Source organism: Larimichthys crocea, chromosome VII (assembly GCF_000972845.2).
Source record: "Larimichthys crocea isolate SSNF chromosome VII, L_crocea_2.0, whole genome shotgun sequence".
In the NCBI taxonomy this organism is placed as follows: Eukaryota; Metazoa; Chordata; class Actinopteri; family Sciaenidae; genus Larimichthys; species Larimichthys crocea.
In genome coordinates this window covers 21547775-21575101 of record NC_040017.1, presented here as the reverse complement: position 1 = coordinate 21575101, position 27327 = coordinate 21547775, and the positions used below count along the sequence as shown (strand labels likewise).

The following is a 27327-nucleotide window of genomic DNA, read 5'->3' as shown; positions in this document are numbered from 1 at the left end:
CACATAGCTGCTTGGGCTAAACAGGGCTCCTTTACTGCAGTGCCTGAGTAACAATATACATTGGTAGACTTTCTTTAGTTTGGCATCTATTGTGAAATTGAGAAACACGGGGAAGAAATTAGTTTGAAGAACTTGGTTTGATTACACTATTACACTATGTTGTAAGATGTTTTTGTGGATTCTTCCGTGTGAGGTTTGAATCTCTAGTAACACAGAAATCTCCAGTCACGGCCCTGAGAATATCGGCATGAAAAGCGCTGTGAAATAAAATGCGTGGTATGATTAGGACTCAGAGCAATAACAAACAGATATCTGAGGAGTCATGATTCTCACTCCTGTGATCTGTTTTTAATTGTTATGTGAGACACCCGCACAGTACCGTCGGTAGTGCCACCTGATGCATTAAGCCGTGCACGCTGAGAGGAAAATAACCAGGAGGCTTGTATCTGGGCCCACTCATAAAAGACAGCTTACCTTTCATGGCTTCTGCTGTTTTATTGAGAGTTAAGAGCAAACTGGAGTACCTTGGGGGATGGAAAGGTTACAATGTGAAGCATGCAGAAGCTTCAACGCTGACTACTATTAAGGTTACAGTGGCTGTCTGCTCACTGTATTTTACATCAGACTGAGGTGATATATTGTAAATAATACATACGTGTGCTCTTTCTCACCCTGATCCTGAACAAACGTTGACATCCACAAAGTGAAAGCCGACTCAGCCTGCACGTGGTTCAGCAGGATTCTTTACGGTTTAATAACACATCTCTTTAATGCTCTTCTTCACCAATTAAAAGAGAGTTTAAGTTGTGATGTCTTGCTGAAAAATGTGTTACCTAAACTTTTAGTCTATGTATGTCAGGTCCAATTATTACTTCAGTTTCAATGGTCTAAGACACGTTTAATGTTTTAAGTAAAAGTACAGTTAGGGATCATGTAAATCCAGGGTGCTACTTCTGATATTAGTAAAAATAATAATGGTAAAAATAATATAGTTGCAGACACAAAGAAGAAGAATTTTTCAAAGAATGCACTGCTGATTATATGACTTCCTTATTTTGATTAGACAGTTTTCTTTTGTTATTATGTTATATGTAAAATATTCATTCATTTTGTGTTAAACAAGAAGAACACAAAGTTTCTCAAAAGAGAAGAAAGTCATTTATTTCACTCCAGTGATGACGGATCAATGATCCAACGGACCATTTCTTAATTACAAAAATTGGTGTGGTCAGTTAAATAAAATATAGTTATTGTCCAAAAAAACAAAAAAAAAAGAAGACTGCTTTCTGGTGAGATCATCATATAATAGGAATCGATTGATACCTCATATCGACTGAGCTTTTTAGTGTCTTTCAGCTTGTTGTTTTGGTTTAAACTGTGCACAACTTTACTGTTTTGGTCCAAACTCTTTCAGATGCGACAGAGGTTTTTTTTTAAAATAGAAAATACTCTATGTTGGTGAACATGGTGAAGCTTTTAGCAGCTGAGGAGCCAGACATGCCCTTCAGGAGTTGGTGGAGACCAAAAACAGAGCTCAAAGGAGTGTAAACGAACGCTGCTCTGTGTCTGGTGGATGTCTGAAGAACTGTTTGATAAAGTGTCATAATAACATTAAAATGATGATATGTCAGGTTTGCCTTCAAAGATAACTCTGTCACGGCTGCACAACAAACCAAAACATGTGTGTCTGTTTCTCTCTTTAGGGCCTCCATACATCGTCTCTCCACCGGAAAACGTCACTGTCAACATATCCCAGAATGCACTCTTCACCTGCCAAGCAGAGGCGTATCCTGGCAACCTGACCTACACCTGGTTCTGGGAAGAGGATAACGTCTACTTCAAGAAGTAAAGTTATGATCAAGTTCACTTCTGTACTGTAGCTGCAGTAACTCTCTGTAGGGAAACGTCTTAGCTAAGCACTTGAGTGAGGTTAAGACTTAAAGGCCTTTTGCTTGGAGGCTCAGTCATTTAAATCACCACCATGCAGGCTGCATGAAGCTTTCATCCTAAAGCTTTTGAGATGTGAGTGACGTTGTGCGTCTCTGAGCTCTTTGCTGTGCTGTATTTTGAGTGTGTGTGTGTGTGTGTTTGCCAGTGCTCTTTCCTACTGCGGCCCTAGAGGCAGTAAGAGCGAGCCTGGCGGGGGTCTGTCTGGACAGTGCCAGGCGAGTTAGTGCGCTCTGATGACAATATCACATGACTCAGGCCTTGTGTCATCATATGCCTCTCATGCAGTGATGATCTGAAGCATAGCCAGGACCTCTGTGGGTTCCCCAGAGCAGCTCTTTAGAGCCTGAGAGGGTTTTTACAGCAAGCAAGTGACAGACGGAACAAGTGGGAAGGAAGAACGAGTGAATGGGAGTTTGACTTGCAGTGAAAACAAGTGTCTGAGGAAGTGTCCGGGCTGATTTTAAACAGCTTTCATGGCGTCATGGAGAGAATTGCAGAGAATGTTATAAAGGTTTATGAGGTATTACAATGGTAGCGTAGTTTAAGAAGTAGTAAAACTCATTTTATATTAAAATATATTACTTATAGCATCATTTTCTATGCTCTATCATCCTTACATTTCTATAATGTACTGTATATTTCCTAGCATTGTATTATTACTGTATAATGCGGCTCTAATCATATATGATGTATATCACTATGTATTTATTTTGCACAGTTAGAAATACATAAAAATGACAAAGATAACAAATAATGTAAAGTGCACAGAGAGGCAGAAAACTCACCTAAAGTTGAAATTCAGTTATAAAGAACACAAAATTAACATACAGAGAATAAAGTAATGAGAAACTAGTAATAGAAAAAAAAAACATGTATATATAACATCAGAAACAAATATGTTGTATTTATTTTCTGTACCTACATGTATATTATAACACATCATGGCTGCCAGAGTTTACTTAGAAAGTCTAGGTACTAGGTAATCTCTCTAATTTACATTTAATTTATTGCTTTATTTTTCTAATCTCTCTAATTTACATTTAATTTATTGCTTTATTTTTCTATGTTTTCATTCAAATTGCTGTCTCTGTGCTAACATGTTCAATTTTCCATTTTACATTGACATTAACAGTCCTCAAAAGTCTTTATCTAATGTTACAGTAACAATAATACATTTATTTATTAAGAGCACTTTTAAAGATCCCCAAAGCCACTTTGCATGACAAAGCGTCATCAAAGATCCTAAAACTGAAAACAAATGAAAGTGAGCACACGATTGTCAATAAATTATTAACTATTACTTCAGTTCATCAGTTAAAACTTGTTAATAGGAACCACATTTAGGTTACTAGGTTGTAAAACATATCTATCTGGCAATGATGCAGCTATAAATGTTATTATTAAGTTGTCGATTAATGGATTTTGTGGTCGTATAATCCAAACAATTCAAACAGTGTTCTTATTAATGGCCTATAAATGATCTGTAAACCTTTAAAGGTCTTTAGTTACAACGTATAAAACCACTTTGATATATAAAGTGCTGCTATTTTATTTAAAGATCTGTCTGAGCTTAAATTCTGTTTCATGGTGAAATGTTAAACTGTGTTTAATCTTAAATGGTGCCAAAGGGGAACACATGAAGGCTGTACCATTTGGCGATTATTGCAATTAGCAGATTTATTTGAATCTCTTGCTCTGTACTTTGTGTTCTTTGGATCCCTCACAGAGAGCTCAGCTGCTGTTTGACTCTCTGCTGCTCTCTTATGGCACCTCGGCGTAATTCAGCCAAGAAGAAAAGAAAGGGGGGAAAAAATAGATGTCTGCTCCGTCCTGCTGGCGTGTTTCATCGTGCGATAAAAACCTCTGTGTCTTCTTGCAGTGATCTGAAGCTCCGAGTGCGCATTCTCATCGACGGCACCCTCATCATCTTCCGGGTCAAGCCGGAGGATGCTGGGAAATACACCTGCAGTCCGAGCAACAGCCTCGGTATCTCGCCCTCGGCATCGGCCTACCTGACTGTTCAGTGTGAGTGTTACCGTGGCAACAAAGTGGAGGGGGGAGGGGCGGGGAGACGGCACAGCGACGCTGTGCGAGGAGGAGAACAGCAGCAGCAGCAGTATGGAGGCTGCTGTATTATTTGGCAGCGCTGCTCTGCCGCTGTAAAGCAAAGTAACCTTCTTGAATTTCAAGGTCAGACGTGACAGAGAAGGGAGCACACTGAGCCTCTTTGAACATTTCCACATTCGGGGTCGATTTTAATGATACAATTATTATCTATCTCGACTCCAGCCTCATTCCTGTGCACAAAGATGGAGACGGGCTTGCACTCAGACTCCATTTTTCCTGCTCTCTTTTGAATCTGGCTCCGCCTAAACCAAACGGTGACCTTCCTGTTCATCAGCTCTGACCGATGAGAGCGAAACACCACTCCTGGCCGTCTGACGTATCCTCGCCAGCCCTTGTGTGTTGAGCTAATTTGCTCCCAAGTTGCTGCTGGTCATTGATTACTGCGCTACAGTATGAGAGAGAGAGAGAGAGAGAGAGGGAGAGCTGAGGGATTCACAGCACTGCAGGCACTGATTTCATCACTGGCCTCAAATACAGGCAGACCATAATTAAACCAGTTTCCTGGCTGCTCCGTGCAAAACAAGCATCACAGAAGCACTACTAGGAATTGTGCAGAAAGTTTACATAGGACCTTAGTGCAATGCAGAGAAAGAGTCGTCACTTTCAGCAAAGAGGACGTGTGACACAAAGCAGAAGAAATATGCAGGAAAGAGCACCGTTATTTATGTGTAAGACACAAAGATGACAAAATGTATCATAACTCATGTTAATATTTAGAAATGCACCATTTAGACTCTAAACCACTCACCTGGCTTCAAGCATAAACACAGTCTTTATGCAAATTAAAATAGTATGTAATTTTACTCACACTACGTCCATGCTACATTTTTTTTTATAATAATACATCTTGCACAAGCTGCACAGTCACACGCAGAGTTGAAAACTCTGCAGCTGCCATTAATTAACCTTTCAGCTACACCTTTTCTTTATGTTCAACATAAACAAGGAGTTATTGTTGTATCTGAAGCATCATACAGTCTTTGGAAATATCAATATTATTTTGAGTCAATGAAGAAAAAAAAAAGTACTTATAAGAGCCTGATATTGAATTTTACCTGTTGTTGCTGAGATTTCCTTCATCACGGTGCAAAAACTACAACAGAGCACAGTCCAAATAAGTGTAACATTGTGAGGTGAGAGCAGAGTATACACAGATTACCTGTTTAGTTTTCAGTCTGCATTATGTGCACAGATAAATGTTCTGCAAGATGATTTTTTTTCTAGGATGACGAAAGTAGTTGTCCGATTTGTCATGAGCGGATGGAGCAAGGAGAAGGAATACTACATGCAAAATGCATAATTCTGTAGCTGTGGCTAATGTTGATTTCCCTGAAGTCAGGCAGCAGAAGTTAAGTGATCGTTTGCGAATACTACTGGCCCATTTTTGGGTGAGCTAAATATGCAACAGCAGTCTTACATGTCACTGTTTATAAGACAAGGAGTTTATCCTTTGCTGGGGCATAAATTAGGAGTATACCTACTTCTCCAGGCACTGCTACACCACTGCATGTGTTCTCTTCTGCATCCCGAGCAGTCAGTCTCAAAAGTTATTCCGAAAACAACTTTTGAATAAGCGTTCCCGTCTCGAAACTGAGCAGTGTCTCTTGGTAACAAGTCAGGACACCTCTGGAGTGCTTTTTTGCTGAGACAAGAGTGATCTCTATAGTTGGGGAAGTTAAGAAAAAAAAGCAACTGAGAACTTTTAGCGAGTTAGGAGTGATTTCACACTCTGAGACACCTGATAAACATGTGCCCTTGCCTACGAAATGTCTTTACACATTTGAATATTTTAAACTTTTGATTTGATAACACACTCGGCATCCTTAATGCTGATCTTCCCTTTATGTCTAGACCCTGCCCGAGTGATCAACATGCCCCCGGTCATCTACGTCCCACGGAAACTGCCAGGCATCATCCGCTGCCCGGTGGACGCCAACCCACCTGTGACATCAGTCAAGTGGGAGAAAGACGGCTATCCTCTCAGAGTGGAGAAGGTAAGTCTTCCTCGGGTCTTTGTTTAGGCTCCTCTGTCTGTGTTACACTATATTTACAACTTTTATATGTAAGGTGGAAAAGGTGAGAAAGTTCTGATTTACACATTTTGCTTTAAATCTCCATATTTAGCTTCACTTAATGAGTGATTTATGACAATATAATGTAGTTATGAGCAGATTTAAGGACATTTTTGAGTGTTTATTAATGCAATCTCCCACTAATATTCAACTGGGATGAAATGAGTTGACTGTGAAGGCTGCATTATATGATTTACATCATTTCTATACACATCAAATCATTAAATGACCCCTGGTGCCCTGTATGAATGCATCCTCTTTAATGTTTGTCTGTTTTATTTGTAGGATTTTAGTTTATTTACATTATAGTATTGCTACTTTTACTTAGTTAAAGGATCTGCCTACTGCTGTCCTGTGACAGATATCCTGTTGCCAGGAGGGTTGTATTAATGGGGTGGACTGAAGTAAGACTAAAGGTGTAACACGGAATTGATTGACAATTTATACTATATAGTTTAAATAACAGTCAAATCAGGCGAGGTCATTTTAACCCCAGAGGACAAAAGGTGTATGACAATCGGGAGGACATTACGAGGGTTAAGTGAAAGTACCTTGTGCTTAAACAGCGATATTGATCAGTTATCCAGCAATCTTTGAAAATACCGTATCTTCCAGCAACAACTACAAATATTATTGTTTCAGTTTTGTTGACATTTCCGTAAGATCCTGTCTGTGTAAAGAATTTGCCAAAGAGATACAGTATCTCTCTGTTTTCTACCTTTCGCTCTATTTATCTACTATCTGATCCACTGTCACTGCTGTCGAGGGTCTGCATCGCATTACATTCGCGTCTCATTCATCTGAAATTTAATTTGTGGGCTTTTTTGTTTTCTTGTGCAGTTCAAAAACATTTTGATGGGACCCTGAGATTTCAGGAAAACCCCTGAAATCAAGCAAAAATCAAACCCCCCCTGTCTTGTAGTACCCCGGTTGGAGCCTGATGCCAGATGGAAGTATCCGGGTGGCGGAGGCCACAGAAGACTCCCTGGGCACCTACACCTGTGTGCCTTACAACGCCCTGGGTACCATGGGCATGTCCCCCCCTGCCACTTTGGTGCTAAAGGTACATCACTGCTCATGTCTGGTTCATTTTCTGCATGTGTTATCACAGATTGATGTTCCTGTGATTGGTCTGGTGTTTGTGTGTTTATGCAGGATCCCCCTTATTTTAACGTGAGGCCTGGGGGGGAGTACCGTCAGGAGGCTGGGAGAGAGCTAGTTATCCCCTGTGCTGCTTCTGGAGACCCTGATATACCATCCATCACCTGGAGAAAGGTGCAGTGAGCAAACACATAATAATGAAATAAACAAATAATAATATATCCTGAAATATTTGTTTGCACTCATTCATAATGTCGCTGTAATTTCCATGTCCATTGAAGGTGGGGAAGCCAAGCAAGAGTAAGCACAACATCCTACCCAGTGGCAGCTTACAGTTTCTGTCCCTCAGCAAGGAGGACCATGGAGAATGGGAGTGTGTAGCCACCAATGTGGTCACGAGCATCACTGCCAGCACGCGTATCCTAGTCATCGGTACAATCTGCACAGTGTTCTCAGCTCACCAGCTCAACAAAGCTTACCTTTTCATAGTTATTTTGACTTCATTGTGATCCCACTTTTCTCTGTGGTTGGAATGAGTTGCATGAAGAACAAGACCATCATCCCTCAAACACCTTGCCTCTACCCAATTTCCCCCTGGGCATCATTAAAATTTCATTAGATCTAATTTGTAATAGCTCCATTTAAAAAGTGAATCTGTAACTACAGTATGCTATCCACCCTCTGCTGAAGCTCTGTCACAACAGACTCTACCAAGCACATTTTTTTACTCTTGAATTGACTGATTGAACTGATTATTGACAAAGACAAGCAGAGTTATGACGGGCTACGCAGGTGTGGATACACAAACATTGCATTGTTAGTGACATTCTGTGTGTGTATAAATGTTGTGGTACAGGAAGGTCTCCAATTGAACACTTTAGAGAGTCTCTTTTAAAAGCTATAATGCAAATTATAGGGTTCTGAGTTTAATAACTAATCACAGTGTCATTAAGTAGCCTTTATAACTGTAGTCTTCTCCGATTCCAATTTGAGATTGCGGCACTGATTATCCCCTTTGCTTGCTTAAGCTGTGACGACGTCTTTACAGCAGTAATAGCAGCCATTTGGAGGAGAAGTTATGAGACAGCCTCACTGAACTGGCTTCTGGAGGTGCAACAACGTATAATAATCATTATGGTCAATGCAAATGATTTAAAATATACATATGTATAGCAATGAGAGGCACAGAAGTCCTGTGTTTTGCAGGATGGGGATTGGTCGGGCATTATTTTCACTCATTATGCACATGTTGCTCTTCCCCGCGGAAACATTTATTAAATTTATGACCAATTTTATTGTGCGGTGAAGAGCAGTACGTGTGACTTGAGTATTCCCTAAAGCTACAGTCTAGACTTACAAATGTGTTTTGGAGGAATGATTCAGCATTTTGAAAAAAATACTCCTCGTTCATAGTTAGATGAGAAACCTGATACTACTTATGTTTGTATGTTAAATATGAATGAATGAGTGAATCTTTTCACCTAACCCTAGCCAGTAAAGTGAATAAGTGTCGAACTATTCCTTTAAGTCTGGGTTTTGCGATCAGGTCACTAAGTCTGCCCCAGTAGCCCATTGCCCCAGTGCCTATGGAGACGTTGGCAGCGCTCAGCCTGCCTCCGTGTGGACAGCTCTCAGCTGACAGGTGTCCCAGCTGTGCTCCTCAGACCAACGCTCAGGTCTCTCTCTCTTTTATCCCAGTGAGAAGTAAACTGGCTTCGGGCCACACTGCACAGCTGTTACGTGGGTGGGATGAGCAGGGCTGCAGACAGCACTGCTGCTCTTGAACTTGACCTTACACTGGTCACCACCACAGACGGCAAAGACATTATCCACCAAGCAAGAGCAGGCAGACACATGATGCTGCACAACATTTCAGGGGAGAAAACACTAACAAAATGCTCCTTATTTGACTTGTGGTGCATTATTTGACTTAAGTCTAACTGAATCAAATGTTAATACACTTTGCATGCTAAAAGGATAGCTCTAGTTTAATCACAGCAAATAATATTAAATGATAACGACCCTTTAAATGATCTTATTCCCTCTGTCTCCGTCTCTATAAAACCACTCAGGCACCAGCCCACACGCTCCTGGCAATATCCATGTATTGCCCTCAACGACCTCTGCTAATGTGTCCTGGGAACCAGGTTACGATGGCGGCTTCGAACAGACGTTCTCTGTGTGGTACGGTCCAGTGTAAGTGCTTTTACTTAACTTCAGAAACGCCACCTGAACGTTATCGCCCCTTGTTTCACACACACACACAGGGTTGTTTCTTCTCTCTCCCTTTTTTCACTGATGGTGATAAAATATGAAATTCAATCAGAAGCTCGCAGCAGATCTGTTTTGACAGCACATTTCTCTGAGTATTCAGTAGCTGTGCACGTGCATAATTCATGCTTTGTATTGGGATTTTTTGTTTTTTTTCATAGTGACATAGTGAATTCATGCCATTTATACGGCTGCAGTGAACTGACGAAAATGTAATATGTAAATTGAAGATGAATCATTTGAAGTGACTTTGTTTCCTCGGGAGAAAGTTAGGTATTGTCACTCGTCAAGTGAAAAATCAAACTTGCTCTGGATTCAGGAACTGAAGTTACTTCTGGCAAATCACCAATATGAACAAAATGTTCCCTTTTCAATGTGGAGGTGTGCAGTGCCTTTAAAACAGTCATGACCAAACAATACACATTTTATGTGTTTATTAGACATTTTGAGCACTTGAAAATATTTTTATGTAGTTGGAGACATTATGTTTTTGGTGCACGGTCCACACTTATGCATACAAACTTGTATGTGAAACCATTAATCTATGGGACAAACAAACAATGAACCAGACAATGAAAACTTTGATTGATTACTCAAGATTGACTATTTCTGTGAATACGAATGTAGTTGATGTGAGAGCCGACTTCTATTTCTCTGCTCTGTTTAACTTCAAATAAAATAAATGATAGCCTTGAAAGATTCAAATCAAGGTCAGGCTAAAGAGACTTTAAGTTTATATTTAAAGATGTTGACACGTTGAGCTGCTCTCGGATCCTCAGGCCGAGCATTAAAACTAAAAGCTGCCTCACCAGAAGTTTTTGTTTAGTACTTTGGAACGACAAAAAGGCTCAGAGGACCTGAGGGGCCGTCCTGGTTCAGCTCAGACTAGTTCAAGACCATGAAGTGCTTTAAACACAAGCAAAAGAAAGAGAAAGGAAGTTACCCTGAACTTATCTGCATATTTTAAGCCCCCATCTACTGAACAACACTGTCTAATTCAAACATTCTTCACCGTTTTCCAGGCTTATTCTGAAATCGTGTATAACTTTTTCTGTTTTTCTGTCTCATTTCTGTTGTCAGGTCAAAGAGAACAGACTTCGGTCCTCATGACTGGCATTCGATGCCAGTTTCTGGTGCTCAGACTTGGTTGGTGGTGCCAGGGCTGGAGCCTGGGACAGAGTACCAGTTCAGTGTGTTGGCACAAAACAAACTGGGCACCGGCCCATTCAGCGAAGTTGTGACAGTCACCACTGCAGGTGGGCACTTAATCAAAGGTTTCTCCATCCTTGTTTGCAGCTCCTGTTTTGACTTCAGAATCAACCCGCTGAGTTGCACTGAAACACTATTTATAATTTTTAGGATATCATCGACACTGTATGGAGGATAAGTGATGTTTAAATTACAACTTTTGTTCATTCAAGTTGATTATTTTCCTCAAATCTCTTGTTCCCTGATTGTCCAACTACCAAAATCCAGACATGAGAAGATCATTAAAAACATTGATATGGTTATTTCAGTCAACATCAATGACTACTGTGCTCTCAGAGAGCCCTGGGTTTTGCCTCTCAGGCTAATACAATCTGCCCTACTATGTTGGTACTGTAGATGTTGCTGGCACCAGATAGAGCCTCCTGCAGACTTTTCAAGGCAGGCAAAGTATTTCCACTGCCTCTGCATGTTTTTTTGTTTTTTTTCAGATATAAAAATATATCATTTCAATCTGCATTTTAGTCAGGTACAGCTGAAAACCTCCTAAAGCACAGAGCTCCTTGCAGCGAAGAAGCAAGCACAAGATTATCTATCATGTCTATCAACATTTTAAACATTTTAAGGATCAGTGCACAAGTGTTTTCAGATGCATTTCAGTTTTTCTTTTTAGTTATGCAACCATTAAAATGGAAAGTGTCTACAGATTAGATGAGCTTTCCTACCCAAAAACATGCAGAGGAAGAGGAAGTAGATTGATTTAAGTGTATAGACATGCCTGAACACAAACCTAAACCCTTGTATGTATGTAACATATTTTTTTTTATCCACTTTACACATCAAAGGAGCAGATTCACGCTGTTAAGCTTCATCTCTGATACGCACAACACAGGGCTTTAATTCCATCCACCTCCATAATGATTAAAACTGTTCATATATCAAGGACTTCTGCCTCCTTCATTGTTAAGCTCATTTATGCTCTCCCGTCAGGATTTGAAAGAAGAGAGCTCCGAAGATTAAACATCAAAGCCATCAAATGATTTTAATGACGCTCCAGTATGACTAAGCAAGCAAGATTTTATCTGCCGTTTAATGTGCTTGAGATTTGTATAAGAAAAGAAGGTCAGGAAATCATGAAAAACGTGCACATGCACAGAGATGGGTCTGTTTTGATGCTGATGGAATAGACGATTCTCACTGCAAATATTTTGAATTGTCATAGCAGGAGAGGCACAGGTGTAACTAATGAGCTGAGCAATGGGCACTGTTCCATTTAGGTGTGCCAATAAACCATCATGCACAAGTCATTAATCTCCTCAGTTCCACCTGTGTTTGACAAGTCACCATGTTTGCCGCGGGAAAGACGCATTAGCGAGCGGGTTCGTCAGTCAACCGGGCTGAAATTTAGTTTTGACTTTTCAAGTGTATTTACATCTTTTGGATTCTTGTGTGCTGTAATCCAACTCATGCCTCAAGGGCACGCTGCCAACTCAGTCTTTGTGCGCCGCCGCCTGAACAGAAACTGAATTAAAAGGTGTACGGTATTTAAAATCAATGTCTCAGCAAAAAGAAAGAGAGGCTTGAAGGGAAAAAAAAAAAAAAGTGCATAGCTGGATTTTTCACCATATAGTGGAAAGGACAAAGATGTGAAGGTGTTAAGAATAAAGGCATGCACACAAGGAGGCACACCCAATGTCCTCTGTGTGAGCACTGAGTCAGACTCTAAGACAGGAACAGCATCTATGAATCAAACTAAATCATGTAGTCTGAGCTGAGTGGGAGAAAGAAGTCCAGTTTTACTGCATTTATTTAAATATGGAAGTCGAGTGACCCTAAGCTGTGAAGAAATCAAATATAAAAACTGTTGAGGCGAAGCAGTAAAACCAAGCAGAGCCGCTGTGACTTAACAAAACATAATCTCAAAGACTTGTCGACAGTAACTTCCTCACAATACGGGTTTTGTTTCTTACAGCGTAAACCCAGATTCTGCTACACGTCGCCAACAAACAATGTGTCGGAAAGCTTAACTTCATTAAACAAAGGTTCAGTGAAGCTTGCAAAGTTCTGACCTAGTTCACACACACTGATAGCAAACACAATGAATGACAGTGAACAATAAAGGGTTTGGTCTGTCATATAATGTTATTTCCTTGTTGTTTGAAGTATGTGCAGTGACAGATCGTGTTCGATTTGTCAGAAAGAAAAATTTCTGTAGATTCCTGTTAAAATCTCCTGCTGTTTTTTCTCTGAAAACCAACCAAAACAAATCCACTTGTTACAGTGTTACTGTGCTGTGCTACCACACCAATAATGAGATGGTGTCAGCGTCTGTTACACATACAAGAGTTTTAATTCGGTCATGTCAGATATTCAGATTTCCTTTTGGGCGAAATTGTACGACAGACAAGTGTATTAATGTGTGTCTGACTGTGAGCTTTGTATCTATTTCTGCATCTACTGGTGGTATTTTTGTTTGTGGGTAATTAGGGAAACTGTGTCAGGTCTCAAAGCTTCTTTTCCGAAAGAAAAATAGTCGAAGGTCACCGAACATTAAGCAGTTCTAGTCTTTCGTTTAGGCCCATAGAGAGACACTCGCTCAATATTCAGTCTGAGGTCAAGTGGACTACCTTTGAGGTTGTATATTCACAGGGAGCCAAACCACTCGACTCTCTCAAGGCATGCACCATATTTCAAACCGGGTGACTCAAAGTAGTGTTTATATGATAACAAAAAGAGCCACCAAATCATTTTTTAATAACACTCAGCCCTGTTTGAAGACCAATCTAGTCCACAGCTTCAGTCCAGACTGAAATATCTCAACAGTTGTTGGATGGATTGCCATCAAATTTTGTACAAATGTTCATGTTCCCCAGAGGATGACGCCTTCTGACTTTTTCTTGTAGCGCCACCAGCAGTTATCTGTGAAGTATGTCATCATGTACTGGTTCATTCATGGTGTCCACATGATTTATTTTAATGGCTTTGGTTATCCCACATCTTTCTTTATGACCAAATACTTGCAAACCTAATGACATTCTCCTTTATGCAGCCTCGTAGAGCTGGTTTTCAGAGAGAGAGTATTTGTCTGCAAAGGATCATATAGGATTTTTTTTTATTATTATCTGGGTCATGTCTGAATTAATTTCATTCCTTTTTTTTTGCTCAATGTTTCTGGTCCACAGGCTCTCCTCTGGGTACCCCAGAACCACTGGTGCTTCTTACTCCACCACGGTGCCTCACAGCCAATCGCACGCAGCACGGTGTTCTTCTCACATGGCTCCCTCCAGCCAACCACTCCTCGCCCATCGACCGGTATATCATGGAGTTCCGCCTCGGGGAGAGGTGGGAGGTTCTGGATGACCTGATCCCATCCACTGAGACCGAGCTCATAGCTCGAGACCTTGTTCAGGTCAGTAGAAACATGGATGTGTGAGGCGTGGCACGGCGGCTAAGTCGGAGGAGTAATTGACGGAAAAATGAGTGAACAGAATCCAATTTCCATTTTTTGATTGTCCCAGGCATAATTTATTTAAAATGGTGATTTTTACTGCTATACTTTGATACAGTCCACATTTTTATTATATGCAGTGGACTCATATTTGATCATTTTTAGCCCTTTTTGCATTCTTACGAACTACACTTGGTTAAAAATCACAAGCTTATATAAGAAAACACACGAAAATACCAATCACGCTGCTAATCACAATTTTCCCAGTGTATATCATTATAATGTACAGACCTAAAAACAATGACAAAGTGCCTTTTGAACATGAAATGTTTGGTGTGTCTCACTGGCAGGAGTCCTGGTATGAGTTTCGAGTGATGGCTGTCATGGATGACCTGATCAGTGAGAGCAGCAATGTAGTGGGAGTGTCGAGCACAGGTTCGTTTCTTTACAAAGTAAACACAGAGATTTTTAACCCTTCTTATAAAATAGTTTTGCCACTAAATTCCCCCATTTCACCCCCTCGCCTGCACCATCAGATCCCTTCCCCCCGGAGTTGCCTGATGAGGGGCTGGCGCGGCCTGTGGTGGCGGGTGTCGTGGCAACTATCTGTTTCCTGGCAGCGGCAGTACTGTTCAGCACTCTAGCAGCTTGCTTTGTCAATAAGCAACACCGTCGCAAACTCAAGCGTAAACCAGGTCAGTCTCCCTCTCTACATAATTTACGTGTAATAAGCATAGTACCTGTCTGACCACGGATGGATTACTGAATGGGCCTTGGGCCAAAGTCAGTCAAATGACTACAGAGAGATGCAAAACAACCGTAAAGATGGGCAAGATGACCACAGAGAGACACAAAATGACTAAAATAAAAACAAACTGATCATGGATAGACTATATAAAGGCACAACAAATGAGAAAGAGACGGAAAACAACCACAAAGAGACAAAATATGACCAGACAGTAAACAGCGACAAGAAGATATAGTATTTGTTTTGTGTCATTTCAGTCCAGGTTTCTTGCTCATATGTTGGACGGGTGGAGGGATTTTAACCCGTTGTCTCATAATTCGTCCATGTTTCTGACTTCTGCTCGCAGTGTTCAACAAAAGAAATGCTAATTTGAAATGTTTTTGTCCTCTCAGATCCTCCCTTGTCGGTGACACACTTCAGGAAAAGCATTGAGTCACCGTAAGTAAAGTCAGCGGTCAGAGACCCTGCAGTCTGCCAGAGGTGGCTTCTACTGTGCATCTTCTACTGAACCCTTTTACAAAACATCTCTTCACATTCTGGAAATACACACAGTCTTTTTTTTAGAGCCACGTTAGCTGAGCTGATTACTACGCGTAGTATGGTTTCTCTGGTGCATTTAGGCCAGAGGAAATGTGGCAAGAGATGAAATATTGGTCAAAACGTACAAAAAGGAATAAGCGCAAGAAGCCCAGGTGGAGGATAAAAAAAGCATTGATTATATGTTCGGCCTACTTGAAAGGTGTGGAAGAACATGGACAGTAGCAGCCTCTAGCGGATCATGGGCAGATTAAGGAAAGTTCAAAGCAGCCGAGTCAGCATTTTAAGCACATTACCCAGAGTGCCCAAGCTGCAGTATGTGTATTGATTTTTGATCCATCTGTATTCTTTAACCTCAAACGCTGTCTGCTTTCTGCATGATTCTGAGTGTTAAATAATGCTGTTTTTTGTTTTTTTTTCGTTTAGCTGCACATTTAATGTACAGTATCCGCTACATGTGTGTATTTGTCTGTCTGTCTGTAAATCTTGTGTACATGTATGACTGCATTTCAATCTCAAAAGAAAGCTCATTTGTGACAATAATCTGTGTGAATCCCATTCCAGATTAAATGTGTCTTTGCCTGAGACTTTAGGTAAATTGCCAGTATCAGATACCTTTGTTTATTTTTATGAAATGGTCCAGGCAGTTTAGAGAGTCCACACTTAGTCCTTCCTGCAAGTGGCATAGTCAAGGATGAACCAGGCCCATGTCGTTTGTCTCCCATCGCAGGCCTCCTCTCACCCCCTTGCCAGGGGTAGAGCCCTGCTGGGACGAGCCTGCCAGGAGCAGTTTCTTGCCCCCGCCCGCCAGCCCCCTGTGAGTGCCTGCCTGCACCAAAATACAGTGTGCTGCACTGCACCGGCTTGGCTGCATGGTTAATGCATTGTATAGAAATTATCAACTGACAATGACTCTTTGTTATAGTGGAGCCTACCTGCTGGCCTATTTGCATGCACAGACTCGCACACACACCATACAGGGATTAAATTGCATTAGCTCAGCTGCATGTACAGTTCAGTACAGTGTATATGCACCTTTTCTTTTTATTTTTATAATGTATGTCTACCTGATGCATTCAGTGACCCAGTAAGTGTCAACTGTGCTGCTCCTGGTGTGGGCAAATGAGGCCTGGTTAGATGTCATCTGCTTTCGTCGCATCACCATTTGGTGCAGCATATGAAAAATTGGTCTCTCCTCTGCCCAAGAAGATGTAGAATCAATAGATCTTTGATACGGTTGTCATGGTTGCGTCGTTGGTTCTCCTCTCATCCTGTCATCCCGGTTTGGTTCATTAGCTGTCCTATCAGGATGCTGCCGCCGCCATAAATTGGTCATTATCATAACGCAGTTCATTATGGCTGCCTTGATGGAGTGCTTTGGCTTTGTATTGTGTCATCTGTTTAGTTTAAGAATGAAACTCATGCCTAATCATTCACAGCAGCATCTAGAGACTTTTCTTTTGTTTTTAAGTACTTCACGCACTGTCCCTTTGGGTTCCATCTGGTGTATTTTATATTTAATTAAACCAATGCATTGTGTCTGCATCTTTTTTTATCAGGTTATCATCGGGGAAGATAAGTCCAGAGAGCTCCCCTCCATCTCGACCTCGCTCTCTTTCTTCGGAGGGCTCCCACGGTCCAGGCCTGTACGTCAGGAAGCTGCCCAGCCCTCAAAGAGAACGAGACAAAGAGCTCTCCTTCTACAAGAAAACCAAGCGTGCCATAGCCAGCAAGAAATACAGTGTGTCCAAGTATGAGGCAGAGGTCACCACGCCTATTGAGCTGATAAGCCGCGGCCCTGATGGCCGCTTCGTCATGGAGAGCCCACCACCCCGCCGCATCCAGGGCTTCCCCTTCGCAGAGGAGTCTGACATGTACCCTGAGTTCCGGCAGTCCGATGAGGAGAATGATTTTGACCCCGGGCCTCTGCCGCCCATCATGCCCACGCTGCGGCCCCAGCTCTCCCCAACGTCCTCCAGCCTGGAGTCAACGCAGCCCCCCACCTACAGCCCCCGCCTACACAGGCCCATGGAAGGTATGAGCTTTGCAGAGGGCAGTGCACTTCACGCCTCAGGGCAGGCCCCGGCCTCCCGCTACCGGGGCTTTCCCCAGGGCCCATTCTATGGGTATCTAGGCAGCCGCGGTGAATCAGGGATTCCACCACCATTCTACATGCCTGACATCAGCCCGCGTAGCTCCGCTCTGTCCTCCCCGCCAGGCACCGCTGAGGGGCCCTTTGGTTACCCCTCCATCCCCGAGGAGAGTGGAGAGATGGAGCACCATCAGTACACTGCCTCTGGCCATTCTCTGTCTCACACACACAGCCCTCCTCGCTCACCTGAAAGCTGGCAGCCTCATGAGTTACCCTTCCTGGGTCTAGAGGGTCCACGGTTCATATTCCCACCTCACCATCCCTTACATCATCCCCAGGACCTCCCTGATCCACCCCCATACCCTCCTCACTCTCTTCCCCCCAGTCGCCTGCACCTCCCTTCACTAAAGGATCCAACAAGCCCTGGACTCCTGCAGCTGGAGGTCCCTGTGGCTCCCCAAGGCAGAGACAGGCCCATGGGGCCTCCGGTTAGGCGTTTAGCTATGCAACAGGCCCAGAGTCTCGGCCAGCTCAGACACACGGCCCACGGTGTGGGTGTACCAGTGTTGCCTTACCCTGACCCGGCAGCCCGTTCAGGGAGCCCAAGCACAGCCCCCAGTAGTAGCCCTCAGTCCTGGCTCAGCCCGAGGGCGGGGCGCCGGGCAGACCCCAGCCTACCCCCGCTAGTACTCCAGCCCTCCCGCCTCTCTCCACTCTCCCAAAGCCCCCTTAGCACCCAGCCAGGTTCCCCAGATATTCTAGTGCGGCCCCCTCCGCGGCCCAGCATCCTCCGCACCTCTCGGTCTCTGGAGATGCCTGAGATCACCCTGCAGCCCTCAGCCACTGTCAGTTTCTCCCGGAGGTCCTCCCTGACCGCCTCTCCCACTCAGGGCGCCAGGCACCCCAGCCCCAGTTACCACGCCCACATGTCCTATGCCTCCACTGCAGCCAGTTACCCCTCCCAGTCCCCCTCTCCCCCTCTGGAGTGCAGGGATGTGTTCGGGCAGAGGCCATCCCAGAGAAGGACAGAGGAGGAGATGCTACCCTCAGAGCCCTCTCAGCTCCAGATATCAGCCTCAGGGTAGGTGATCCATTCCAGTAGAGAATAGTCACATATTTATTTAAAGGGGAGACTTGTCTCCTCGTCTGCTCTCTATTCCAAATTACCTCAGTATTTATCCTCAGTTTTACTTTGATGTCTCCATTTAGGCATAATTAAGTTGCATATTGTACATTAATATGCAGAAGGCATGTAATTGCATTTAGCACACATTGTATCAGTTCATAAAAATGACATTTACCTAAAACTGATGGCATGTGAAAGCTCAATTTGATTTTAACATAATGTATTACTGTCTTTTATTATTTGACAGCACATTTAATCTCATAAAATATTATATTTAACATAATGGAAATTAAAGTCAACTTTAAAAAATAATGACTACAGGAACATTTAGATAAAACACTAAAGAAAAGTTGACTGTTGATAAAACTGTTTTATTCTGTCCCCATTTTAAACCTTCAAACTGAACTATTGTCATCAGCTGGATATAAATTCCAATTTAATCAGATTTATTATTGATAGAAGTATGAAAATGAAAACTAGATGTTTGAATCACTAGAAAAGTTATTTTTAAACTCAACTTAAAAAAAATATAACTGTATATTTGATGAACATTTACATATTTTTATCACACTATATTACACAAAAAGAAAAAGGTACCCCTTTCTGAATCATTTCTAAGCAGCTTTATTAATGGTTAATAAATGATTCACTAGTTTTATGTAGAACAGTTACAACCCTTTAACAAGAACAACTTTTGGGTTGCCAGGTTGTGAAAAAATCAGTCAGGTCTACAGTTATTAATGTCAACAAACCATTACTTAAGGGCCAAGAGTTTCTCAATAACCCAGCCACAAACTTTAGTCATCTAGACAGTATTTATAGAAGTTATTGCAATAAAAAGGTCAAAATAAACAGTTAATATAAGTAAATAAATAATAAAGTCCAAATGTTCTGCAGCCACAAACTTGCAACCCAAAAGTGATTATGGCTCATAGCGGTGTGGAGCATTTGTTAACCATTAATAAAGGATGACATATTAGAAATTGGTACCTATTATATGATAATAAATATTTAGTTGAGTTAAAGAAATACTACAATCAGATCTCAATAGAAGGGACTTTTCCCACCAACCTGACAGGTCAGTGCAGTAGACAGATTGTGAGACATAAAGCAGGAAGTTTTCTACTCTTACACCTACAGAAAAACATAGCTGAGACTCATATACCTCTATGCCCCATAATATTTCTTTACTGTACACATTCCTGCGCCCCCTCACACCCACCTCACAACCCTAGAAGCTACAACCATACAGTAGCTAAAGCCATGAAGCAGAGACTCGCTCCTGCACTATCACTGGCCTTTAAGGGAAGGTAGCTTATAGGGCTGCTGCTTTATAGAGGGTAAGGGTCTTACGTGATTTGTTTTTGATTGATCTCAGCTATCTGGGCAGCGTTGTGACCCGGTCCCCTACGCCGCAATAGGTAAGGGTCGGACCCATGTCTGAGAGGGGAGGGGTCAGCAGGGGGAGGGCTCTAATCACTCTCTCCTTTAAAGGGGAATCGCTTTGGGTTGTGTCTCTGTGCTGGATTCAAGTGAAGTACAACTAATGGTAATAATGACTGCAGGACACATTTGTCAATACACTTCCAAGGCACAGTAAGCCTGCTGTGGCGTAAGGCCGCAGTAATTAGGCTTATGAGCAAGCAGGAGGAGTGGTTTTGGACTGTGGAGAAGCATTTTTGTCTTTGGATTGTTTGAATACAGACATGTTTCCCTGCACCAAAAAAAAAAAGAAAAAAGAAAAAAAAAAGCCTTGAATCAATAGAGGACGCACTTGAATGATAGACTGGAGTATTCCCCTTTAAAGTTTTGTTCCATGTGCAAAATGCCATGCATGCATTCTCTAAACTTCTCTCTACGACCAAACAAATAACAACAATTCTCAAACTAAATTCTTTGTCACATTTGTTGTCCTTAGTGCTTTCGTTTTTTCTGTCATGTGACTGTTTTTTAATGGCCATTTCCTCTTCCTGTCATGTGACTTGTTCTTTAACGGCCATTTCCTCTTCCTGCCATCTCCTCCCGTCAGCATGGTGAAGCCTCTGTACGCAGTGTTCATGTTTATGAAAGTGTGCTGTACAGTGTTCATGTCTATGGAAATGTACTATATTTAACACACTGTGGCCCCTGCACACAGTTTATGACAATGGAAATGTTCTCAATCTGTCCAGGACTGTTGCAATTCTCAGATTTGTCTCCCCCTCTCTGCTAATGGCTCTCAATCTCTCTCTCCACAGTGACAAGTGATGGACAGCATCTCTAAAGCTTTGTGTTCCTATGCCTTTTGAAACGATACATGTGTGGCACAACAACTTGACTTAATGCAACATTAAGTCAGGTTTTGAAGCTGTTTGTATTCAGTTCTTTGAAAGGCATTGAGCCAACATTAAGCCTCATGAACCCCCGAAATATTAAGTTTGTGATGGTTATTTGGACTTGATTTAATATTATTGCATCTTTCTATGAGAGATGGACAACAAAACCAGAGTATTCGGTATGAGGTAAAACTGCTTCTTAGACAGACTGCATACTATGACAGAGAAGATACTTTAACTTGATGTGATTATTGTTTTTCTCTGAGATTTTGTTTCATTAAACGTAGCCTGTATCACTCATGAAATGAAAATAGTTCTTCAGGCTTCAAAAAGAGCTGTTTTTATTTTAACACACACACTTTACTTTCATGCTGGCACACACACACGCACACACACACACAGACTCATGTATCTACTATATGCTGAAAATAGTGATATTGGAAGAATTTAAAAGATGTTTCTATAATTAGACTTCAATTGTAGGGGAACTGTAATTTTACAGTTCCAGAAATTATTTTCATTTTGTGAGTTTTATACAGCAAAGAGACCAATATTGCCCGCATTTCTGAAGCAGTCACTGTTTAAAGACCTAAACCTGAGTGAGCACAGAGTAATTGCAGTTATTGTCTAAACCTGAAATGTGTTTGTTCCCATTTATATTTAGATCTGTTGCTAAGACTACAAAATGTCGCTGATTTTTTTCTAATTTAGGACCCAAAATTAGAAAAGTTAGTGATTTTTTATCAGTTTACCCTTTCAGGATAGATATATAGTCTGTATTATTCCTATAAATCCTGGACTGGGTCTTTAATATAGTGACTGTTTGAGAAGAAACTTTATAGTTGATAAATTCACCAAATCCACTGTCACCTTAAGTCAACTATTCTTTCTTTCTTTTTCTCTTTCTTTCCCTCTTTCTTCCTTTCTTTGTGTCTAACTTTTGTCATCCATCCATGCAGATAGAAAGTGGAAATTCATCATCTTAGTGAAAGGGCTCTCAGTAGAAGTACAAGAGCTCATCAGATTATTACGATAGCACCAACTGGAAATAGCAAAGTTCTGTTTCTGTTTGTTTTTCACATCTGAGACAGGACCGAACACGAACGTTGGATTAATGCAGGACAATGTGTGCTGTGCTGTCTCTCGTCTTTTCAGGGAACCTCTAGGTGCGTCTAGTGATCCTGCCGGGTCTGAGAGCTTACCAGCACTGCTACACCACTGTATTACTAAAGCCAAGGGAGTGGCTGCCAACAACAATAACAACACAACCTCCGGAAGGAGAACAGGTTCGTCCGATGATTGAAGAAAGGATACAAAAGATTTGAAAATATGTCGGGTGGTGTATTATGGTGCTTTCTCTTTGCCTCCCTGTCAGGTGCGTGTCCCTCTCAGACCCAGCAGCAATCTCAGACACCCCATGAGGGAGAAGATCTCAACCTCCACAGAAAGAGGAAAAAGCAAAACAAGAAGAACCCCTATCTCTATTTGACCTCCTTCCTGCATCGCAGGCAGTCTGAGGAGGACCAGACAGGCATTCTGGCCAGTGCAGACTCTGAGGGCCCAAATTATGGGACTCTACGCTAACCCACCAAGCCATTGGACTCGACTAAACTGACCTCCCCTGAAAAAAAACAAAAAAAAACCCCAAAAAACTCAACCTCAGCCCTCCCTGATCCCTATATCAAGCTAATACATTTCTTATAATCTCATAAAAGTTCATCAGTGTTTGGGGAGCGGGGGACAAAACATCCAGCTGAATCCCCCGGGGTCGGAGATCTTATTTGAAGACAAGAACAATGGCTTTTTCTGAGTTGTCACCACTACTTGTCTCTGAGGAATTTCACTTGAAAATGCTCTGAAAATATATAATGTATATAAATAGTAAAAACAAGGGAATTAAGCTTCCTCCTACAGTAATAACAATGTGTTGGTTGAGTATGTCACAACACGTTAAAGATTTTTCACTCACTGGTCATTGAGGGGTCCATATCCTTAGGTTTTTCAGTGGTACAGTGTACTGTGAAACCTGGTGCGTCCTCGGACATGGACATGAGTCTACCTTTCCTACAATACAAATAGTGTCAGTATTAAAACACAGGGTTCTTACCACAAAATATACCTCAGAGTAAACGCAGAGTTGCTGTAATTCTTGTGGTATACTGTACGTACCTTTTTACATATGAAACGTATGGATAAAAAGGTTTATATCACACACACACACACCACACTCATTCAAATGGATAATATGGCCTAACTTTATCTAATTTAGACGCTTTTTATTATCAGTTATTGCTGGCATAAAAATTGTGTTTATTTTGATTTACGATCCAATGCCAACCATTAGAAGACTGTCTTAATTGAAGTGCTCGATGGCTCAGTGTGTTTACACTCGTCGCTACGGCACCGTATTAAGAAAAGATCATAGCCTTCACGAGAACTCTCTGAATAATTTGGGACTTACACGCTCAACAGAGGTTGGACTTGTAGGGTTTAGAGGAACAGGGTGACGAATTGTGAAGTGTACTGTAGTATGTATTTCATTATTAAGGAATCATTTGTGAAATGTGGCACGTCTCGAGGTGCCTTTTTTTGCCTTTTTCTCTTGTTTTTTCTAACATAAACTGCCTTTTCCTTCGCCTTCTCATATTTGTCTCTTCTAGGGGAGTGAGGGACTCCAAGAATATGTGTGTTTTTACTTTCTCTGCCAAGGACACATGAGAGAAAATGCTACATGATGCATAACTCTTGTTTTTTTGTTTGTTTGTTTGTTTTGTTTTCGACATATTTTAAATGGGTACCTGTTTCAACTGTGTACATCCGAGTAAATAGGACAGAACCGGAATACTCACAACACAAACTGAAGGTTAGATTGTTTTTTTAAAAAAAAGGCAAATAAATCAATGAATATAACACCAGTGGAAAAGTACAGAAGCACTGCACATGAGTTTTCATGCAGAGAGAACAAACCAGTCGAGTAAGGATGTTAATGTTTAACAGCAGCTGTTAGAGGAGAATGTGATTGGTTCATAAAGATGTTAACAAGCAATGGGAAATATCCAAACAATGGCCCACCCCGACAACAACTGTATATTACTTGCTAGCTACTTCTCTGTATGTTTCATTTTTCGACACTAACCGATAATGAATGTATGTTTTGCTGTACAGGAAATGAATGTCCCGATGTCACAGAACATTGAATGACCCATTGCGTTAGTGCAGCTGCGATTGAAGAGATGAGCAGCTGGCACTCTGAGTCCAAATTGTTTTGCTTCTCTGTGTTATTCCTGTATGCGTTAATAACTAATAGGCCCCGACACAGGTTCAGAGCTAAGCTCCGTTCCTTCTGACAGCTACAATAACAACCGGTTTCCTTCTATTGCCACCGCTAGTGAAAGACACATCAGATATATTTCCATCTGCTACCGACCACAGATCAAAGATTTTCCGACAAATATCCACATGAATGAATCGACTCAATGTCTGCTTACTGAAATCTCGAAACTCTTTTGACAAGTGAGAAAGTGATGATTGCCTGAAAGTGAGCGTCAAAGTGCATATTCTACTTTAACAAATTGGTTTGATGTAAGATACGAGGACAAAAAAAAAAAAATCTATATTTGTTATGTACTGTACATGGTATGTATTGTATTTGTAAAGATAAATCAAACCATGTTTTACAGGAAGACGTTCTTGTACGAGGATGTATGAAAATACGGGAAGGTGATCCCAAGGAAAAAGAAATTAGATTATATATAAAAGTATTTGCTTACAGTACGGCTTTAAGTGGATAATGTTTCTAAAACATTTTAAGGTGCCTCATTTGTCATACTTTAGCAGACATTATTTTATCTGAGAAGAAAAGAAACCTTAATGTTAGTACCGTACAATGTATTATTGCCATAGCCCGCTGGCTGCACAAGTTAAGTAGTATTTTCTCTGATGTATAGTACGTGAATGCCCATTGGAAAAAACTTTAGAAGCAGAAGTGTGTTGCCCTCTATAATAATATTTCTGGAACAAAGTAATACTGTATTTTGCCCGTTCATGAGCACACATGTAGATTCACTCCTGATCTTTCGCCTTCAGGTGTCCAAAGCAAATAAACTGAAGGAAACTTTTTACTAAGAGTCACAGACATGCTATAGTCATGTACAATACGTGCTGTGGAGGAAATTGTGTTTACATTAGTTTGATAAAGAAAAGTGTGTTAGGGCATAGTTGCTTTGAACATTACGACTTGGTGCTATGTTTAACTTTGTGGTGCTGTAGAATAGAGGTCTAAAGATTTTTCCTTTTTTTTTCTTCTTCTTCTTCTTTTCCGTTTTCTGTTTCCACAAGCAACTCTTTCAGCCCTGTGTGTTTGAGCAACTAAACTAGCTCCGGTAGACACTATAGGTCCTCATCATAACAGTATCATGGTGCGATGACAGTGATAGACAATACTGGAAAAATAGTAGTATAACCTCAAATAATAGAGACTTGTGACATTCAAATGAACTCAAAAATGACCTGTTTTCTATAGTGTGTTTGCAATGTCTGTCTGTGCTTCCAAGGTACCCTCTCTAAAGTATATTTGTGATGATATTGAGAATATTAACCCAGCCTAAAAGGAGAAAAAAACATAACCTGATTTAGATTAGTACACGCCACAGTACACATGGGAGGGAAATCCGAGAGCATCGTCAGGTCATGAGGGGATCTTTTCTACACACTTCTTGTAGGTCTACCATCTTTGGTTAACAGCACTGTTTTTCAAGCACACTACTGCAGGGGCGTAACCGTCTCCACGTCATCCCACCACCGCCGCCGCCGTTCTGACGGTAGAATTCCTACTAGTACTGTAAAGTATAGCCATGAGTAGTCATCAGACCACATTTCTATTTATTGCTGAATTCTCCTGGTAGAAAGGTCTTGGGAAAAGCTCATACATCCTCTCCATGGGTTTTACGAATGGATGTCGTCTTCCGGGCTCTTTTTTGCATATTCAACAGAAACATGTACAGCGTTTAAGAGGGCTGCTTTGGACGTACTGTTAGCTCAACTCTTCTTTTTCCTCTTCTTTTGTTTATTTCCAATTTTTCTGCTTACAGCTTTTAGTGCATCACTAGGTGCTGGTAGGATGATACTTAGAAACCGATTTGATTTTTTATTGTATTAATCTTGCATGTAGAGACAATACAAAAAAACGGCTATTTAGCAATCATTCATGGACATCCGAGCTGGTTGTTATTGGACGGAAAATAGAAATATGTAGTATTTTCTATATTCTCTGTTTTTTCATGTGTACCAGCACTGAGAAACTAGAATGTATTATTATCGTAGGCTACAATAAGCACTACATCGTTGACTGTTTTAGCTAATGCTCATACTCAAGCAAACCAAGTAGTGCTTAAAAAGGAAGAAAATTTACAACATTTCATTTCATTTCCATCCACTGAACTCTGTGCTGTACATCACATGTTTACATTCTGTATTATATGTTGTTTATTCTGGGGTTATTTTTGTACATAATTTGTCTCCATAATGTTCATATGTAAATATTTCAAAGCAAAAACATTTTTTTTTTACTTTTCTCTGTTTTAAAACGATAACCTGATGTTTCTCTTTTCTTTACTTTTTTATTTTTTAGACTTGTCATTCTGTTCTGTCACTACATCAGGTATTACGCTTCACTTAACTTTTTGTGAGCAATTAACTCATACTGTATGGTGCTGTACCAAAGCCTTATGTATAATATTTGTATTACTTTTCTCTCGTTTGCCACTGCTGTCCAGTGAATTCTGTATCGTCTGAGATCATGTCTTACTCACTCTTCATGTTCAACTGCCATGGATCTCGTTTCTTTATTGAGTAAACAGAAACCTGAATGAACTATGATGTTAAAAACACTCTGGCCTGTTACCAACATGGCCTGGATAATATAGCGACAGTCGCCATCAAAAGCCTTTATAGGGAAAATGCACAGGCTCACTCCTGGTGGCTCATCGTGACGTAGACATGGGCCTAGCACATGATCTATGCTCTATCTATGGCATGTCTGTGAGAATATGAAAGCAGTGTTGTATTCATGTCACCATATCATTTCAAATGCTTAGTCCCATACGAAATTTTCCTCTCAAATTTTTGTATTTTGATATAATAAAAAAATCAAAAGAGGCTTTATGTTTCCTGTGGTTTTGTCTCTGATCCTATCTGTGAGGGAGAAGGTGTAGTTCATGTGCTGGACACAGGGTGTAAGTGTTGGGCAGAGAGTAGGGGTAGGATAGTGTGGGGATAGAAACAGCTTAATCAGGTCAGGGCTTTTCTGTTTTTTAATTCTAGGACACACAGGCAC

General features: G+C 41.2%; 1 protein-coding gene across 3 annotated transcripts in view; it reads left to right on the top strand.

The window, feature by feature from the left end:
- igsf9ba (immunoglobulin superfamily, member 9Ba) overlaps positions 1-24934 on the top strand; it is a 74088-nt gene extending 49154 nt beyond the window's left edge. The window contains exons 6-21 of one of the 3 annotated variants that reach the window (XM_019266344.2): positions 1704-1845; positions 3830-3975; positions 5929-6071; positions 7072-7212; positions 7305-7424; positions 7532-7682; positions 9323-9446; positions 10602-10777; positions 13910-14136; positions 14526-14610; positions 14712-14870; positions 15316-15361; positions 16191-16277; positions 17020-18633; positions 22149-22279; positions 22369-24934. In XM_019266344.2, coding sequence (XP_019121889.1) covers positions 1704-1845; positions 3830-3975; positions 5929-6071; positions 7072-7212; positions 7305-7424; positions 7532-7682; positions 9323-9446; positions 10602-10777; positions 13910-14136; positions 14526-14610; positions 14712-14870; positions 15316-15361; positions 16191-16277; positions 17020-18633; positions 22149-22279; positions 22369-22577 — 3701 coding nt within the window. In that variant the 3' untranslated portion in view covers positions 22578-24934. Of the gene's footprint in view, positions 1-1703; positions 1846-3829; positions 3976-5928; positions 6072-7071; positions 7213-7304; positions 7425-7531; positions 7683-9322; positions 9447-10601; positions 10778-13909; positions 14137-14525; positions 14611-14711; positions 14871-15315; positions 15362-16190; positions 16278-17019; positions 18634-20056; positions 20100-22148; positions 22280-22368 lie in introns of those variants that run through there. The other 2 variants (XM_019266346.2, XM_019266345.2) reach the window with 2 other exon arrangements.
- Positions 24935-27327: the final 2393 nt, after the last annotated feature.